The sequence below is a fragment of the Anguilla anguilla genome, chromosome 4, assembly GCF_013347855.1.
Source record: "Anguilla anguilla isolate fAngAng1 chromosome 4, fAngAng1.pri, whole genome shotgun sequence".
NCBI classification, from domain to species: domain Eukaryota; kingdom Metazoa; phylum Chordata; class Actinopteri; order Anguilliformes; family Anguillidae; genus Anguilla; species Anguilla anguilla.
The window spans coordinates 66,494,560-66,511,872 of NC_049204.1; the positions used below are offsets into that span (position 1 = coordinate 66,494,560).

Sequence of the window (17,313 nt, forward strand, 5' to 3'; positions counted from 1 at the left end):
CCCTCTCTTTAATTACAGCTGATCTTCCCTTCACTCCCTGCCTCATCCCAGATCACACAGTTTTACAGAGGATCCAAAAGTATAAACCCAAAACCCAGGATAGAGGGACTGAGTGAATGTGGTCTGGATTCCATTTTTATTTCAACCAGTTAATCTTTTAAAGTTCAATATTTCATTTAATTGAACTCATTTTCTGTCGCATTTGAGTGTATTCCCCTCTCTTTAATTACAGCTGATCTTCGCATTCACTCCCTGTCTCATACCAGATCACACAGTTTTACAGAGCATTCATAATTCCGAACCGAAAACCCAGGATAGAGGGGCTGAGTGAATGTGGTCTGGACTCTGTGCAGGAGGGTCATTGTGTCAGAGACACTGTAGAAGGACAGAGTTCCTGCCCCGTGATCCAGGTACAGTCCTATTCTGGAGGAGGGGGGACCAGGGATATCAGGGCCCTCATTATTGTGCATGAAAAAATAACGGCCGTAAGCGCGGCACAAACACCAGGACTTGTTATTATGTCCCAGACCACAGTCACCACCCCGCCCTTTCCTGCTGACCTCTTTATATGACACTGCTATAGAAACCGCATCCCCACTCCACTCAGCCTCCCAGTAACAGCGTCCAGACAGACCCTCTCTGCACAGCACATGGGGCCAGTAGTCAAATCTGTCTGGATGATCAGGATATGGCTGGATCTCTTCCACACAGGTCACCTTTCTGTTCCCCTCAGACAGACGGAGGCGTTGATGTGCTGTGTTGGGGTTCAGTGTGAGCTGACAGGAATCTGTTGGAGGAGAAGAGATCAGTGAAGACATGAAAATTTCAATTGTTTGTGTGTTATTACTTCAAGCAGAGTGTTATTATCAATTATTGTGACACATTTAATGATTAATTAATGCAGAAATCTAGATAATTCCAAAGGCAACTGTATTTTATTGCAGATACGTTCCCTTCAGTTATGTATTCCTCCATTGTATTCAATATTCAATCACTATTATATCAATATTAATTATTGGGTTTTTGTGTTGTTGTGTTGGCAGTGATCACGTACCAGGAAACCAGCACAAGAACAACACCATCAAAAATGAAAATCGCTCCTTACTGTGAATATTGCACAATTAAAATCTTTTTTTTTTTTTTTAACATATAGAACTTGAATTGTGTGGCCCATGGATGGTTGTGGCCCTAAATGACAGCATAGAGCATTTATGCCCCCAGCCAGCTCTGAATGCAGGACATGTATTATCATATACGATCCATATGTTTAATACCAGCAGGACTGCAGCTGAATTAACAGGGATCTGATGGAGGAGAAGATGTACGAGATCCCTAAAGCAAGTCTGTTATGGATATTAAGAATCATCATATTACCTATATTCATTCTTTAATTTAGGTTTAATTACAGACTCACATTGTAAGAAGTCCTCTCTGGTCTTGGGCTCTAGAATATTGACTTCTTTCGCTGTAAGGGGAGATCACAACAAAGATGAGCCCCTAAAGCTTACCTTGTTTCTTTATTTCCTGGAGAAACTGAAAGCTATCCAGAATGCAGTGTCAGAATCAGACTCAGTTATTTATCATCCTAAAACTGAGTAAAGATGCGATGGGAGGAGACAAGATGATATCATTTCACAAGAAAAATATTGAATATTAGAAGATCTTCTGTTGGCAGCTCTAAGAGGAATTTGTCTTAAATTTGTTGTCTCCTTTCATATCTCCACAGTATCTTGTATCCTACTGATCAAAAAATGGGCCAAAACATTACATTACAGGCATTTAGCTGATGCTTTTATCCAGATCAACTTACACAACTTTTAACATAACATTTACATTGCATCCATTTACACAGCTGGATATATACTGAAGCAATGCGGGTTAAGTACCTTGCTCAAGGGTACAACAGCACCGTCCAAGCCCAGCTCCTTACCCATTATACTACATTTCCTCCCAAAAAACATATTTGGTTCCCTGAAGGTTAAACAGATCTCTGAACAAAAATCTTTTAAGTTATAGTGCCTTATCTTACATATTGGGTGCTTTGTAGGTCTCACACAGGTCCAATTCACACAGAAAATGCATAAAACTTTTGGTCCAGCAGAGCTGGCAAGGAATTTAAAAGTGACTCGGTCACATATATAGCCTGTGACACAGACTGAAGTATCACTCACCCCTGTTATTAATATGTAACCTATGAAAGTTCTTTTCGTGATGTGAAAGCAAATCTTAGTAGAGCACCTGACCAGTGTGTTATATGCAGTGGATAAGCAAACTATCTGTGGCAGGGTTTGTCTGCAAACCTTCTCCAGATACTCTGATCAACTCCTCCTTGCAGACGTCCTCCAGTCGCTCTTTCAGCTCAGAGACAGATTTCCTCAGAGCCTCAAAAGAGACGTGTGGACTGACAGTGATCCTGGGTAAGTCTCCAGGTCCAGGAAGGGCACAGAGAGACTGACAGCTCTGCAGAGAAACAGACAGACAGACAGCATTTTCTCAATAGAGATTCCTGTGCAAATGCCAGGACAAATTTTGTAAATGAGGAACACACCTCACAAGGTATATACAATGTACATAGTACAGACTGTCAGAGAGCCAGTGAAGTTACCTGGAGGAAATGGATGTGATCCTCTGTGCGTGAAAACTGCTCCAGCTCAGCGTCTCTCCTCCTCAGCTCAGCCATCTCCTGCTCCAGTCGCTCCAGGCGTTCTTCAGCCCGACTCACTTCAGCCTTGATCAGCTCTTTCACCTCAGAGCGCCTTCTCTCAATGAAGCTGATCAGCTCAGTAAAGATCCTCTCGCTGTCCTCCACTGCTGCCTGTGCAGATTGCTGTTAGGAGACACAGAGAGAGGAGAGCTGTACATTTTAACTAGGCCTTTCACTCAGCTCTTACTGGGACTCCAGACAGCCTGTTCCCCACAGTGTGGCTCAGTGGGATTGAGCCCCACAGGGCTGGAAAGTGGCTCAACACTGGGCTCCTCACTGGCTGACTGGAGGAGAGCCCTGACTGAGCCCTGAAATGGCTCTTCCAGCAGCCAGCTGTTATCTTCTCCTCTGGTCAGTACCCACCTTGAATGCCTGCACAGCCTGTCTCAGATCCTGCAGCTTCTTCTCTCTCTCCTGGATTCTCTGCTGGAATTCTCTCTGTGTCGCCCCCAACTGCTTCTGTAGATAGATTATTTTCCCAGTTATTTCTTATCATATATCAAGACTGAATGTTTCAACTACATTTTCACATTCTAAATTAAAATTAATACTTGTACATGTTTGATGTACAGTGGTTTAAAGTTTCATTTGATGCATTTTTCTCCACAGCAGAGGCTCTGCCAGGCAGAGGGAAATACTTTTGTGGTTCTCACATTAGGGGACAAATAAAATTATAGTGGACAAAACAATTAAATTGTTTCTAAAGTGCACTGGCAGTTCAACAGTGCTACTTTTTCACTTTTGAAGTCAGAAAATATTATGCTAATTTTCGGGAAGCGGCTAATTTTAAAATTTGTATTAAAGCAAACAGCTGTTCTTTTATGGCATGTTGAAAACTGCTGGTTAAAAATGTCAGTCCTTACCTGTTTCTCAGTCCTTTCTGCTGCAGCTGAGACTGTATCATGGCCTCTGTGTTCATCCATCGTACACAGATAACAGATACACTGCTGATCAGTACGACAGTAAACCTCCAGCAGTTTGTCATGATGAGAGCAGATCTTCTCCTGCAGGTTTCCAGTGGCTTTGACCAGTTTGTGCTTCTTAAAGGCAGGAGATTCATAGTGAGGCTGGAGGTGAGTTTCGCAGTAAGAGGCCAGACACACCAGACAGGACTTGACGGCTTTGCGCTTTCTCCCAGTGCAGAAATCACACACCACGTCTCCAGGTCCAGCGTAACAGTGAGCAGGAGGAGCAGCTTGGAGTCCTGTCTTCTTCAGTTTCTCCACCACTTCAGCAAACATGATGTTTTTTCTTAAATCAGGCCTTGGGGTGAAGGTCTCTCTGCACTGGGGACAGCTGTAGACACCAGTATGAGCATCCTGATCCCAGTAGCCCTTAATACAGCCCAAACAGTAACTGTGTCCACAGGGAACAGTCACCGGATCCTTCAGTAGATCCAGACAGATCGGGCAGCTGAACTGGTCCTGATCCAGTAAAACTCCAGCTTCAGCCATTTCACAGCTCACACTGACAGAGACTGAGTTAAGTTTTGTTTCTCTGAAACTGCGTGACAGATAGAGTAGGAATGACTTCCTGGTTCAGCCCACAGCTGCAGGAGGTGTGGTGTTGGACTGAGGCCAGGCTGAGCAGAGCAGGCTGAGCAGAGAGCGCAGATTCCTGAGAAATATTTTATCTTAGGGGTCAAAGGGTTTATTTATTTAAGGTCTGTGTGTGTATTGTGAGCAGTAACGGCCTGTGTGCACATGCATAGATGTACTACAGGTGCATCAGATCTGAGTACCCCAGATATGCACACATAATACATGTAATATAAGTGGACAGGTAATTTTCCTGCCCAAAGTTGACCTAATTATGAATGGAAACAGTGAATATTATACAGAAATGAAATGGCTCTGTGGTTTCAGTTGCATGTGCAACAGGAAGTAGTTCCAGCCCAAAATAAGGTTAAATGTGATTTTTGAAGAATAATAATGTTTTGGAGTTACTTGACCTTTATTTTCCTGCTTAAAACACACAAACTCACAAATACCCCTCTGAAAGTTATCCTTTTATTTAATACATTCTACTCTGCACAGAAGAACTTATTGATCCGATCAAGAAACGTTTTGAACCATTCCAGTTACACACCAGGTGACACCCTTGCAGAAAAGTGGCTCTTCTGGTTTTCAGAGAGAGAGCGAGAGAGAGAGAAAGAGAGAGATAGAGTATATTAAACAAACAAACAAATAAAAATCTTTACCATTCTCCCTTGTGAGTTCTGGGTAAAAATAATTAACTGAAGTAACACACGGTAGCAAGCTTTTCAGCCTTTCAGCTTTTTCAGCTTTTCAGCCAGGTTTGTTTTATCTCAGTCGCTCTCTCTCAGTGAGAGCCGATCTCTGTGTGTGCCACTCAACCTGCAGGCGAGGACTTCCACAGTCATGTGACCAGGGTCCACTCTTCGCAGTGCATTGCTGTAAGAGAGCATGTCATGCTCAGTCTACCGACCCTGTATACATAAAGGTCAATAAATAAATTAATAAAACACTAAAGCCTGCACCCGCACCCGCCTTTTCTGGATGAGACTGAGGACCCCTGCTTCACAGGACCACTCCACCAGAGTTAGGAGGCCAACCTCGGGCCCCAGGAAGGAGGAGTTTCTTTCTCTCTCTCGCCTGTGATGTCACTGCACTCATAGGGGATTCCAAAAGTGACATCTCTTTTTGTTTAGGGTTTTTTTTCAAGTGAAACCACTGTCTTTGACAGGTGTTTTTGTTTTGTAGTTGCATCACTGTTCTTCATCTTCGCCTGGCTATTTATAGATGAACTTGATTATTAATAATGATTAATACTGATTATTTTTCCAGATTATTCAGTAGGTTTTTGGTCATTACCTGTTATTATTAATCTGTTTCTTATTGTTTCATGGTGAAAATGTCATTATTTGAAAATTAGCCATTTGATATTTGTTAAACAAAATGTCTAATAGTTACACAGTTGATATAGTAGGGTTTTAAATTCTGAAATAAAAAATGCTTTCTGTATTGTATCACTATGAGGAAATTCTCTCTGAATTTGTTCTCTGGAACAATGTGAGGGAGCTAACTGAGAAATGCACATCTTTAACTGTTTAAAACAGGGTTAAAGATGAATGTTTCTTCTTTCCTTTTGATCTTTCATGTATTTTACATGAAAATAAGTAAGTAAATAAGTAAATAAATAATTAATGAAATGAATAAATAAAGCACTGAGCTATTTGTTTGTAGAAAGAAATTGCTCTCTATAGGTTGTGAACCTCTAGATGCCATGTTCTCTTCTTTCTTTTTATTTCCTTATTTGCTCCACAAGAGTTTTTATCGCAAATAATAATCTGATAATTAAACTAGAAGCGTCCTTTTCGATGGTCTGGATCCACTATTTTATAGTCATTTCTTGATCTGAATTTTGAATTTTTTGTGTGTATTCATAACTATTAATTTGAAAATTAATAACTCACAGAGAAATCAAGAGAACAACAATAACTGCTGTTATCTCTGTTATCTGTTGCTCTTAAATCTTCTCCAGACTGACTGCAGGTGAATGGCCAGCAAACCCAATACTCTGTGAAAAGAGTATTTTCTGACTGAATTCTCACTGAATGCTTCTACATGCCAATCAAACATATATGCTCAGTGTGCCCGCCCCCCCAAGTCAGATTTTTTAAGATGACATTAAATATGGTGGAAGTTGACAGGTGGCATTTTCTGTCGTCTTTTCCCGGAGCACATGATAATGACTGTAAACACATTCCATTCGTTCCTCTCGGTGTCTTACGGGAAACACCAGCCACCCCCCCACCCCCCACCACCCCGCCACCCCCCCCCCCCCCCTCCAAGCCAAAACACACCTCTTCTCTTGTACTTCCTGCCCACACTTCTGAAACAGGGTCAGATTACATGCCAACGCACCAATGAGCAGGAAGGTCTGAGAGACAGGTTTGTGTTTCTTGATCTGCTCTCTGTGGCGAAGCAAACAAACCTTTTTAATCCAACCCTTTCACCTGAGTACAAAATCACTCTTATGAAACCGTGCACTCAGGGGGAGTGGACAGTGTGTAAATGATTTTCATAAGGGTCACACACCATTTGCATCTTTCCTATTGGAATTCCTCTCCACATGAAGTCCCTCCTCCTCTTCCCTGCTAACCTGCAGTCTCGTTGTGGGTGGACTGGGTGAGAGAGGGGGTACAGGGACAATCGGAGGCAGAAGCTCTGCTGCACCTGTGGCAGGCGCCCCTTCCTGCTCAACGGGAGGATCATATCACTGCGTTTCCCCAGGCAACAGGTATCTGAGGCCAGCGGGGGGTCCAGAAGCCTAAACCCCCAATCCTGCCGTGGAACGTGACTCACCCAGTCCCACCTGGCTTAAACGCATTTACCTGTGTTTGCTCACTCTGTCCCTCCCAGGTGCACAGCACAGTGTCACACTCATCAAACCTGTTCCTCCTCATTCTGCTGGATCTGACCGCGGGATTTAGACACAACAGGGTTTTGCCTCCTCCCAAAGAGAGCACTGAGCGGAGGCCGTATCAGCGAAGCGAATCCAGCGCAGCAGACTTCTACTTTATCACATCTGCACTCTCATTCAAAATCAGCTGATTTAAAAACAGAAAAATCTTTTAGGCAGAGTCAAGTGTCCACGGACCGACGGGGGCAACAGAAGAAAACAAATGGCAACTGACTCGTCGCTACTGAGAAACGATGGTGAGTCTGGAAGTTTTCACCTGGTGGGAATGGCTGTGAAATGGCAGAAAACATTTATTCTCCTTTTAATAATTACAGCAGTTATATACATATCACCTGTCCCTGCCTGTTTGTCATCCAGTGAAATGGGTCTGTTCCACCTGCATGTTGTTCAAATTAGCAATAGATACCGCAATGTAAAAAGGCACTGTGTTTTTTCAGTGAAGTATTGCAGTATTTACTGTATAAAAAGCACTGTTTTTTTACAGTGAAGAACTGTTGTATATGGTTGTATATTTGACAAATTATCAAAAGCAAAGCTGCCATAGTACCATAAGTACAAATTGATTTATGAAAATGATGTGTTATTGGATCTCATTTTGGTTATTGTGATTACCTGTACAAAAACTTTAGGTTAGTGTGATTACCTGTACTGAGACGTTTGGCTAGTGTGATTATACTAGACCTTTGTGCAGAATGTTTCCACACTGGAAAACATCACGCATGAAATAAGGGCTTGTTTCTACACAGCGATTCTGTGTGTTGCTTTTACATGTTGATCTCATGTGTTAATGATCTACTTCAGAAGCCGCGCATTAATTAACAGAACAGGAAAAACAAGTCTCTGTGGTTCAGTGCGTAACCACTTCCCACAAACATTCCAGTTGCACTCACGTTTACTTTGAAGTGAAGCACTTCTAGAGTGAAACTCTAAGAGATCAGAAATTTTTGTGCTCCTCATACACAATACTTTGCAGGATCCAACTTCTTAGCCTTCACAAATTTTTGGCTAGCAAATAATCATAGTTTCTCAGGTGTGATTTCATGACTACTGTTGTTTTTGTTTTTGTTTTTTTTATTTTGTTTTGGTTATAGAACGTGACGTGCATGAGCGGGACAGGATATGGAGGCCGTACAGCCCTTGCTTGCTAAAAAGATCGTTTAAATTGTGCAGACATTGTTCAGAGATTGGGGGAGTCCTGTCTTCTTCCCTTTTAAGCAGCATTTGCATTGAATGCATCTGCATGCTTGTAATCAGAAACCCAGTCCTGTCAAATTATTCTATTGTAACTTTATATGAGAGCTTTGGATTTCTTCAGTACACATACAACCAAACGAATCAGTCAAATGACCTCCAGAAAAACATTACACATTGCTGTGGAGGTAATTTATTGCAGTGATCAAAATAAGAATATTCATCATGGAATATGAGGAAGTCATTAAGGAAGGGGTGTGGCCTGAAACGGCTCTGCATACTTACAGTAAACAACAAGGAACAGGGAAGAAAATATCTTGGGTCATTGTAATTCATCGTAATCTTCTTGTTTCTGATTGGTGGGGAAGTACTGTGGGCTGTGCCTAATTTTCGAGACACAGTTCTGTGATCACATCGGTTCTGAAAAGCGTCTTTTTTGGTATTATGCTTTGTGTCTTCTATTTTAGTTTTTCACCCCAAAGCTGAAGTTTCTTCTCTTCCTAAATATGTACAGTATTCCAATATTTTATCTCCAAGAGTGAGCATGAGTCTGCATCCCCGAGGCCTTGTTCTTTTAACCGTGTGAAATGTGATATCACAAAAATGTTATGAAAGATGTGATTAGAACTGAACATTCTAATGCTGATGTAACGATCACTTCTGGTAATTGAGAGCAATGGAGCTCTGGAACACTGGCTTCTGAATTCCAAATAAACATTCCAAAAAAACTACTCTATAAAAGGTTAAAAATTACACTTCTTCTCATGTCCTGCCAGGGTCCAGTTCTGACAACATTTCTCAAGCAATGCCAGGCTCTGCTGCAGCTTTTGTTCTGTGGGTGGTTGCAGAACAATAAGCAGCATTTGGCTACTACAGGGCGGCTGATTCCTCCCCCTACACGAGCAGCAACAAGGTCTCGACTCTTTGCAGTTCTGGCCCCACGATGGTGGAACGATCTTCCAGTGGAGGTCAGAACAGCAGAGTGTCTGAGCACCTTCAAACGGAAACTCAAGACGCACCTCTTCTCTGTATACCTCTCTCCTCTTCCCTAAACCCTCTCCCATAACTATTAAAAAAAAAAAAAAAAAAAAAAAAAAAAAAAAAAAATTTTTTGGTTCAGACTATCTTGTTTCTCCTTACTGTATGCTACTATAGTAAAGGCTTTTTATCTGCATTTTATTCAATGGACTTAAGTGGACTTGATCCTGAGTTTGGTTACACTGTTGTAAGTCGCTCTGGATAAGAGCGTCAGCTAAATGCCTATAATGTAATGTAATGTAATGTAATGTCATGAAGGGTGAACCCTAGGATAAAGGTTGCTCCAATATCATAGCCAATTTAGGTAGCAGTTTAGCAGTTTTGTGTTCCAGCATTTAGCGCTAAATGGTTCTCGATTCTCTGTTTGCACTCTGCAGAGAGTAAAGAGCTGAGGATTGTTCTGCTGGGAGGAAGATGGGGTGGGAAGAGTTCAGCAGGAAACACCATCCTGGGAGAAGAGAGGTTCGAATCCGGAAGACAAAGAACAGCAAAGAGCGACGACCGGCATGCAACAGTGGCTGGCAGGAAGCTGATCCTGGTTGATACGCCCGGGTGGAAAGGTCATTTGTCTCTCAGGGAAACCACAGAGGCGGACAGACGAGAGATCAAGCAAAGTGTGTGCAAGTGCCCTCCCGGACCCCACGCCTTCCTCCTGGTTGTTCCTGTGGATTCAGCCTTCACCGAGGAACACAGGAGATCGCTGGTGGACCACCTGACGCTCCTGGGCGACAAAGTCTGGAAATACTCTATGGTGCTGTTCACCTGCGGTGACTGGCTGAGAGAAAAAAGCATCGAGGAGCACATAGAGACAGAAGGAGATGCTCTGCAATGGCTGACAGATAAATGCAGAAATAGATTCCATATTCTCAACAACAAGAACAGGGAAGATCCCACTCAGGTCTCACAGCTGCTGGACAAGATTGAGGAGATGGTGGCAGAAAACAATGGCGGCCATTTTGAAGTTGATGAAAGCACTCGTCAAATGATCCTGACGAAGAAGATGGAGGTGGAAGCAAAGGCAACAGAAAGGAAGATGCAGACAGACAAACGCAGAGAGGAGCTGAGTAGACTCCTCCAGGGTAAGGTCACTTCCACATGACTCAGATGCAGAGCAAATGGCTCCAAAATTACTGCAAAAAATAGTTGACTTTATATGTAAATGACTCTAAATATTAGCTTCTCAGGATATGCCCTTTAAAACATTCCCATCAAAAGTTCTTAATCTTGTGCTCTCGTGCCTTCTCTCAGCTGTCTCTACAGTTGTCATTTTTCAGTTTTCTTTCTTTCAGGGGCAGAGCAGCCCACAGAACTCAGGGTGGTTCTGCTGGGGAGCAGAAACGCTGGAAAGAGCGCGTCGGGGAACACAATCCTGGGCAGCGAGGAGTTTGACATTAAGAAAGGGACCTTGAAGTCTGTGGTGAAACGCGCTTGTGTGGAAGGGACGGCCATAACCATAGTCGACACTCCCGGCTGGTGGCAAGGTTTCTCTGTCCGCGACACTACCAAGCAGGGGAAACAGGAACTGACACGCAGTGCGTCTCTGTGTCCGCCGGGACCCCATGTCTTCCTGCTGGTCATCGACACGGATGTGGCCTTCACCGAGAGGCAAAGAGAAGCTGTGGAGGAACACCTTCAGCTCATCAGTGGGCGTGCCTGGAACCGCACCATGATTTTATTCTCCAGAGCTGATTGGCTCGGAGCCAAGTCCATCGAGCAGCACATAGAGGAGGAAGGGAAGGCTCTTCAGTGGCTGGTGGAGAAGTGTGGGAACAGGTACCACGCCCTCGACAACAAGAACAAGGACAACAAGGCTCAGGTGGCAGAGCTGCTGCAGAAGATGAAGGAGGTGGTGGCGGGAAATGGCGGGAGCTTCCATGAGGTGGATGGGAGAGCCCTGCAGTCCATCGAGGAGGACAGGAAGGCCGTGGAGGAGAAAGCCAAGCGGAGGATGACAAAAGCCAAGGAACAGAGGAAGAGATTCCAAGGTGAGTTCATTTTCAATGTCATGACTGCACGTGGTCAAGGTAAGAGTGGAACGTAGTTGCAGAACTGTAATATGATCTTGAACTTTCATATCCTGAAAGTAAATTGTAAAGAGCTGACTTTGATGGGTTCTCACTTAAAAGAACTCCCCTCAGCTGTGGTGAAACTCTATATGGTGGTGAGGATAAGCAATGACTGTCTGTTTCATGTTGATTGACATTGTAGGGACAAACATCCATCTTCCTGAGATGAAGGTGGTCCTGATGGGGCAGAAATCATCGGGGAAGAACGCGGTGGGGACGACCATGTTGGACCGGGATGCGTTCCCCAGCTGCGAAACCGCGTGTTGTGAGATAGAAGAGGGCGTGGTTTTTGGGAGACGGCTCACAGTTGTGAACACCCCAGGCTGGTGGGATAATTCGGCAAGGTGCACCTTGGAGCAGGACAAAGAGATCATGAGGGGACTGTCTCTGTGCCTCCCAGGGCCCCATACTGTCCTCCTGGTCATCCCTGTAGACGTGGCCTACAGAGAGAGACACAGGAGGGCGCTGGAGGACCACCTGTGCTGTCTTGGTGAGGAAGTCTGGAGACACACCATCGTGCTGTTCACCTACGGGGACAGACTGGGAGAGACGAGCGTGGAGCAGCACATAGAGAGGGAGGGCTGGCCCCTCCAGTGGGTGGTGGAGAAATGCGGGAACAGGTACCAGCTCTTCAACAACAAGAACAGGGGCGATGGCGCTCAGGTGGCAGAGCTGCTGGAGAAGATGGAGGAGATGGTGGCGGGAAATGATGGGGAGCAGTTCTCTCCGGACATGAGTCAGGTCTACCGCGAGGTGGAGAACATGCTAAAGAGGAAGGTGGCTGAGGAAATGAAAGTATGCTATGTGGAGGAAATGAACTGGAGGGAAAAAGAACTGAAAGAACAATTTGAGGAGGAATGGAGGAGGAGAGAGAAAGAACTCTTTGAGAAGTTTGGAGACTCATCAGTGAAAGGCAAACAGCCAGCTAAATTAAAAATCAAGCCTTCCACTGCTCTGCCCTGTGAGTACACTGATAACATTGTAAAATTGTGTGTACACTACACTACTTTTCATCTAATTTATTCTCTCTTCAAGAGCACCCATTAAAAATGTCACTCACTTCAATCAGTTCCCCAGGGACCCACCCCACCTGATTTGGCTCTTGATTTGCCTAATTTTAAGGTCATGAAAATAAATGGCTTTTATTTATAAATACATTTTAATGCATTGATGAAAATAAAAATCCAGATCAATACTCAATCATAAGCTCTGCATAATTAAGTGATAGCTCCACTGAAACAAAAACAAAAATTAACAGTCTGAGAGCCGCTGACGTAGTCAGAGCACCCCAGGGTGGAACTTAAATAGGCTTCTCTGAAATTTCTGTCTGTAGATTTGACATAATGGAACCTAACTATTCTAGAATAGAACACAAGGCAACTATTGGTTGATTTATACAGGAAGTTACACGGCATACTCCTACTCTCAGGCAGTTCCTTAAAGTCAGACCTGGAGGATCTGTCAGATTGAAAAGTAAATGCATTAATGTTGTGTTTTACAGCAAAGGAAAGAAAAATTCGGAAGGAACAGAGAAAGAATGAGGAGAAGACAAGTCAAGACAACTACCCGCAAAAACGTGAGTCATATCACTCATCAGCTGTGTTAGGACTCCATCTGCATAGTCTACCTGTAGCTCATCAGCTGTGTTAGGCCACCATCTGCATGGTCTACCTGTATGTGCTACATCTGGAGCAGAGTGTTGGCGGAATGTTAGAACTGGGATTGATACAGTCACTCCCCTAGCATTCCAAGTCTGTCTCATTGTGGGCATCAGCAGGTTATTTCAGTTAGGTGCATGTTAATCCTGTGGAAACGCACGTATAGATGCCTGTGCTGACTGAACCTGTTGCTGTGTGATTGGACAGTGAGCGAAGGGATGGTCTCTCAGAGTCGAGGCTGGAAACTCCGTTTCTGGATGAGGAACAGCCTTGAGTTTGGCCCACCCAGCAGTAAGTGATGCTTACTGATGTGTTAGTGATGTACATTCACATTATAGTTTTGCAGAAACGCATGTGTAGCTGCCGGTCATAACCAAGCCTGTTGCTGTGTGGTTTCACAGTGAGTGAAGGGATGGATTCTCAGAATAGCAGCTCGAACCTGCATTTCCGGAGGAGAAACAGCCTTGAGTTTGGCCCACCCAGCAGTAAGTGATGCATCTGAAGCATCCCCCATCTGCACACACATCAGCCTACATATACAATATTCCACATACGGTACATACATTCCGTATAGCCCATTAATATTCCATAGAGCCTACTTATATTCTTCTGTGTGTTTCATTGTTCTACATCTGACAGAGTTTACGTTCAATAATTTCAGCCCAAAACAGGTTTTATTCTGGGTACATCCCGCACCAGGGATCTACACCTAACGTAAAAATCAGGCTAATGATATCAAAATGTTTTCATTCTGGCAAACTGAAATCACACGTCTCAGACACATGCCCTCATCAATGAACATGTTACTCACACACACACGCACGCACGCACACACACACACACACACACAAAGTACATTTAGAGAAGAACTTCCATAAGTAGGCTACACTTTAAAAAAAATTCTCAGTAAAACTTCAAAATCAAAGGTAACTGATGTAGTCCTTATTGTGAGTCGTTGAAATATTTTCTTCCCAAAAATCAGTAAAGATTTTTGTGTGTCTGTATCATTCATTAATTCCTCAGTAAATGCAATCAATTATTAATCTCCACCATTTAACTGCAATAAACACACACTGAATATCCTATTTTTGGTGAAGTTATGCACATTCACATTATAGTTTTGCAGACACACATGTGCAGCTGTCAGTCATAACTGAGCCTGTTGCTGTGTGGTTTGACAGTAGGTGGCAGCACTGAGCAGATGCGGACAGAGAGCACTACAGGCCCGCAGGAAGCCCTGAGGAAGAGACGCCAGTCTTGGTCGCCCTCCACCTTCTCAACCGCCTCGACTGGACAAGATTCCGGAATTACTTCCCGCTTGGGTTCCCTTCGGTCCTTAACCATCTCGGAGTACCCGGCCGAGAGCGACGCAGCACTTCCTCCCGGCACAGGAAGCCGGTAGCAGAGGCAGGACACTAGGGACTCACTTCTCTCAGAAGGGGGCAGTCAGCTGGGATGGTGTTTCTCAATCAGTCCCAGTGTCCTAGCCTTTAGATAGCCTGGGGGGCTAGCTTAGCTTGCTAGCCATCAGGATGAGTAGGAGAACCCTGCAGTGGGCCTCGGTGCCCTGATGGAAACCATGGGGCTGTGTAGCTAGTCCACTGCAGAGGGGGCTGTTTAGGTCACCATGTGTGGGGTGGCCATTTGTAAAATTTGAACAAGACACAGGGTATCAACATTCTCTAATGTTTATGAAACAACCATGTGATCTTTAATGACTCAATGTGTCAGGACTCTTAAAACTTTGAACCTTTTTCTTCACAATCTCACCTAGAAGGCTGGACCTTCTACAGCACAGTGTCCCCATCACTACCTTTGGACAGTGGGTTTCCTGCATGATTCGGTGTGTAGACTGCCCCCTGCTGGCTGAATCACCAGCAGCAGGGGTGTACTGTAAATAGGGGCACCGTCAGGGATTTTGGCGGTGTCCCAGTTTACAGAGGTTTTAAAATGAAGAAAAATTCATTAGTTCATTCCGGACCAGAGACCTGTTAAAGTTTTCTGTTCAAACGTAAAGTAACAGGTGTTCTCCATATCCCATATTCTTTTTGTAAAAAAAAGAGTGAGAAAAAATGTCTACCCCAATGTTTTCTACAGTAAAATGTTCAGCGTCCACTCTGGACCAAATGTTATCAGTTAGAGTTTAATTAACACTGTTTTTGTTGAATTAACACTTGTCATTTAACTGTGTTGAGTACCTGTAACTCTTACTGATACACACTCTAAAATACAAATAAACATTACTACATTAATATTTATCAGGTTTACACTTCTCATTTTACTGTGTAATTTTCTCCAGTTTCTGAACAGCTGATATAACATTATGGGCACAGACTACAACAACAGACACAGGAAGTGAGCTATCTGCAGAGTGCCCCATTCAAATATAAACAGGAAGTCAGACAAACTCATGCTGCCCCCGGGCACCTGGCTCTCCCCTCCCTGTGATGGCCTGACTCCTCAATCCTACTGACTCCACAATGCAGGAGCGACCTCCCCCCTCAGTCCTACTGACTCCCCAATGCAGGAGCAACCTGCCCCCCTCAGTCCTACTGACTCCCCAATGCAGGAGCGACCTGCCCCCCTCAGTCCTACTGACTCCCCAATGCAGGAGCGACCTGCCCCCCCTCAGTCCTACTGACTCCCCAATGCAGGAGTGACCTCCCCCCTCAGTCCTACCGACTCCCCAATGCAGGAGCGACCTGCCCCCCTCAGTCCTATTGACTCCCCAATGCAGGAGCGACCTGCCCCCCTCAGTCCTACTGACTCCCCAATACAGGAGCGACCTGCCCCCCTCAGTCAGGAAAGCAGAGCCCCTCCCTACCTTCCAGAATAACCTGAAGACCAATTTCCTCAGAAAACATACCCCCCCCACTTATCCACCCTGATTCCCATTCCCCTCTTCCACATCCCCCCTCTATCTACCCTATGTGCCCACATTATTCCAGCTTCATTACGGTCTTCATGACAGGCTCACTGTTTCTGCAGGCTAACATTAGCACAGCAAACAGCCCTCAATCCTCTAATCCATTAGCCATCAACTGCCACGTGTTTGAGTGTTTTATGACTGCCTCATACTGTTGTGTTTTTAAATAGCTAAACTGCTGCGTTTACACTGCCCCATTCATATATGTGCACCGGACCTCGTTCTGGCCAATCACATCTCAGGACCCTCCACCCTGACCAATCCCACCGCAGCTCCCCAGCCCTGGCCAATCACATCTCAGGACCCTCCACCCCGACCAATCCCACCGTAGCTCCCCAGCCCTGGCCAATCACATCTCAGGACCCTCCACCCCGACCAATCCCACCGCAGCTCCCCAGCCCTGGCCAATCACATCTCAGGACCCCCCACCCCGACCAATCCCACCGCAGCTCCCCAGCCCTGGCCAATCACATCTCAGGACCCCCCACCCCGACCAATCCCACCACAGCTCCCCAGCCCTCACCACCTGCTCTACACGGCTTCTAGTCCAGGTCCTGTCGCTCCTGGAGTTCTGCTGGTGACCCTTCAACTGAATGCAGTGGAATGCGATGTACTGTATGGATGCATATTTGCAAATCTTTTCGGACAGTTTACAATGAGTATTTATGAGTAAATGGCCTATGTGTTTTATGTATGTCATGTGTTTTATATGCCACTTATAGCCAAAGACACATCTCCACCTGTGCAGATTATAAAGTTTCTTTCAATTTCAGTCTTGACCATAAACAGGCCTGGAGTCATAAACATGATGATAATGCAAAAACTGGATAGATGAGATGAGCGAATGTGGTCTTGATTTGTATTTAAATCAGGAGTGTCAAACTCTGTTTCTGGAGATCCTGTAGGTTTTCACTTCCAACCCTAACAAAGCACGTCTCATTCAACAGCTAGAGATATTCATGAGCTGCTAATTAGTAGAATAAATTTACAGCACATTAGTATTTTTAGAGAAGGATAGAATTGTTGACTTAAATCCACTTGCATGTAATGTGAAAAGTGAAAGAGGAGTAAAAAGCTCTTTTTCTCCAAGTGTGTCAGAGAGAGAGTGACTGGTGATGAAGACGCTGAAGAAGATGATGGACAAGCACAGGGACGAGTTCTGGGCCAGCAGATCAGGAACTGAGAATAAGTTGTGCCATGGTGGAGTTTAAATGTAAACCTGTGGGATGAAGGGCCTCCAGGAGCAGGGATGGGCAGCCCTCATATACACCGTCAGTGTTGTCA

The 17,313-nt window shown here is 44.6% G+C and overlaps 3 protein-coding genes across 4 annotated transcripts in view; 2 read left to right on the plus strand and 1 right to left on the minus strand.

The window, feature by feature from the left end:
* The window catches only part of LOC118225953 (tripartite motif-containing protein 16-like), a 972,804-nt gene that overhangs the window by 240,038 nt on the left and 715,453 nt on the right, over positions 1-17,313 (plus strand). The window lies entirely within an intron of this gene.
* Positions 1-17,313, minus strand: part of LOC118225987 (tripartite motif-containing protein 16-like) — a 22,476-nt gene continuing 5,163 nt past the window's right edge. Inside the window, exons 3-8 of the mRNA XM_035415181.1 lie at positions 3,568-4,181; positions 3,068-3,163; positions 2,606-2,827; positions 2,301-2,460; positions 1,415-1,465; positions 1-787 (exon numbers count right to left, since the gene is read on the minus strand). Coding sequence (XP_035271072.1) covers positions 258-787; positions 1,415-1,465; positions 2,301-2,460; positions 2,606-2,827; positions 3,068-3,163; positions 3,568-4,158 — 1,650 coding nt within the window. The 5' untranslated portion in view covers positions 4,159-4,181 and the 3' untranslated portion in view covers positions 1-257. The remainder of the gene's footprint in view (positions 788-1,414; positions 1,466-2,300; positions 2,461-2,605; positions 2,828-3,067; positions 3,164-3,567; positions 4,182-17,313) is intronic.
* On the plus strand, positions 6,747-15,319 carry LOC118225937 (GTPase IMAP family member 8-like). 2 transcript variants are annotated; one of them, XM_035415067.1, is made up of 9 exons: positions 6,747-6,967; positions 7,090-7,386; positions 9,757-10,458; positions 10,669-11,364; positions 11,588-12,406; positions 12,947-13,021; positions 13,311-13,394; positions 13,505-13,588; positions 14,285-15,319. In XM_035415067.1, the coding sequence occupies exons 2-9, from the start codon at positions 7,353-7,355 to the stop codon at positions 14,503-14,505; spliced, it is 2,715 nt and encodes a 904-aa protein (XP_035270958.1). In that variant the 5' UTR covers positions 6,747-6,967; positions 7,090-7,352; the 3' UTR covers positions 14,506-15,319. The 2 variants fall into 2 exon arrangements, with proteins under 2 accessions (XP_035270958.1, XP_035270957.1); XM_035415066.1 differs by having other exon boundaries at positions 6,747-7,386.

Coding starts and splice junctions, on each gene's coding strand:
- LOC118225937 (XM_035415066.1), top strand. CDS start 7,353: ATGGCAACTGACTCGTCGCTACTGAGAAACGATG. Junction 10,459..10,668: donor GCTGAGTAGACTCCTCCAGG/GTAAGGTCACTT, acceptor TCTTTCTTTCAG/GGGCAGAGCAGCCCACAGAA. Junction 13,395..13,504: donor TGAGTTTGGCCCACCCAGCA/GTAAGTGATGCT, acceptor GTGGTTTCACAG/TGAGTGAAGGGATGGATTCT.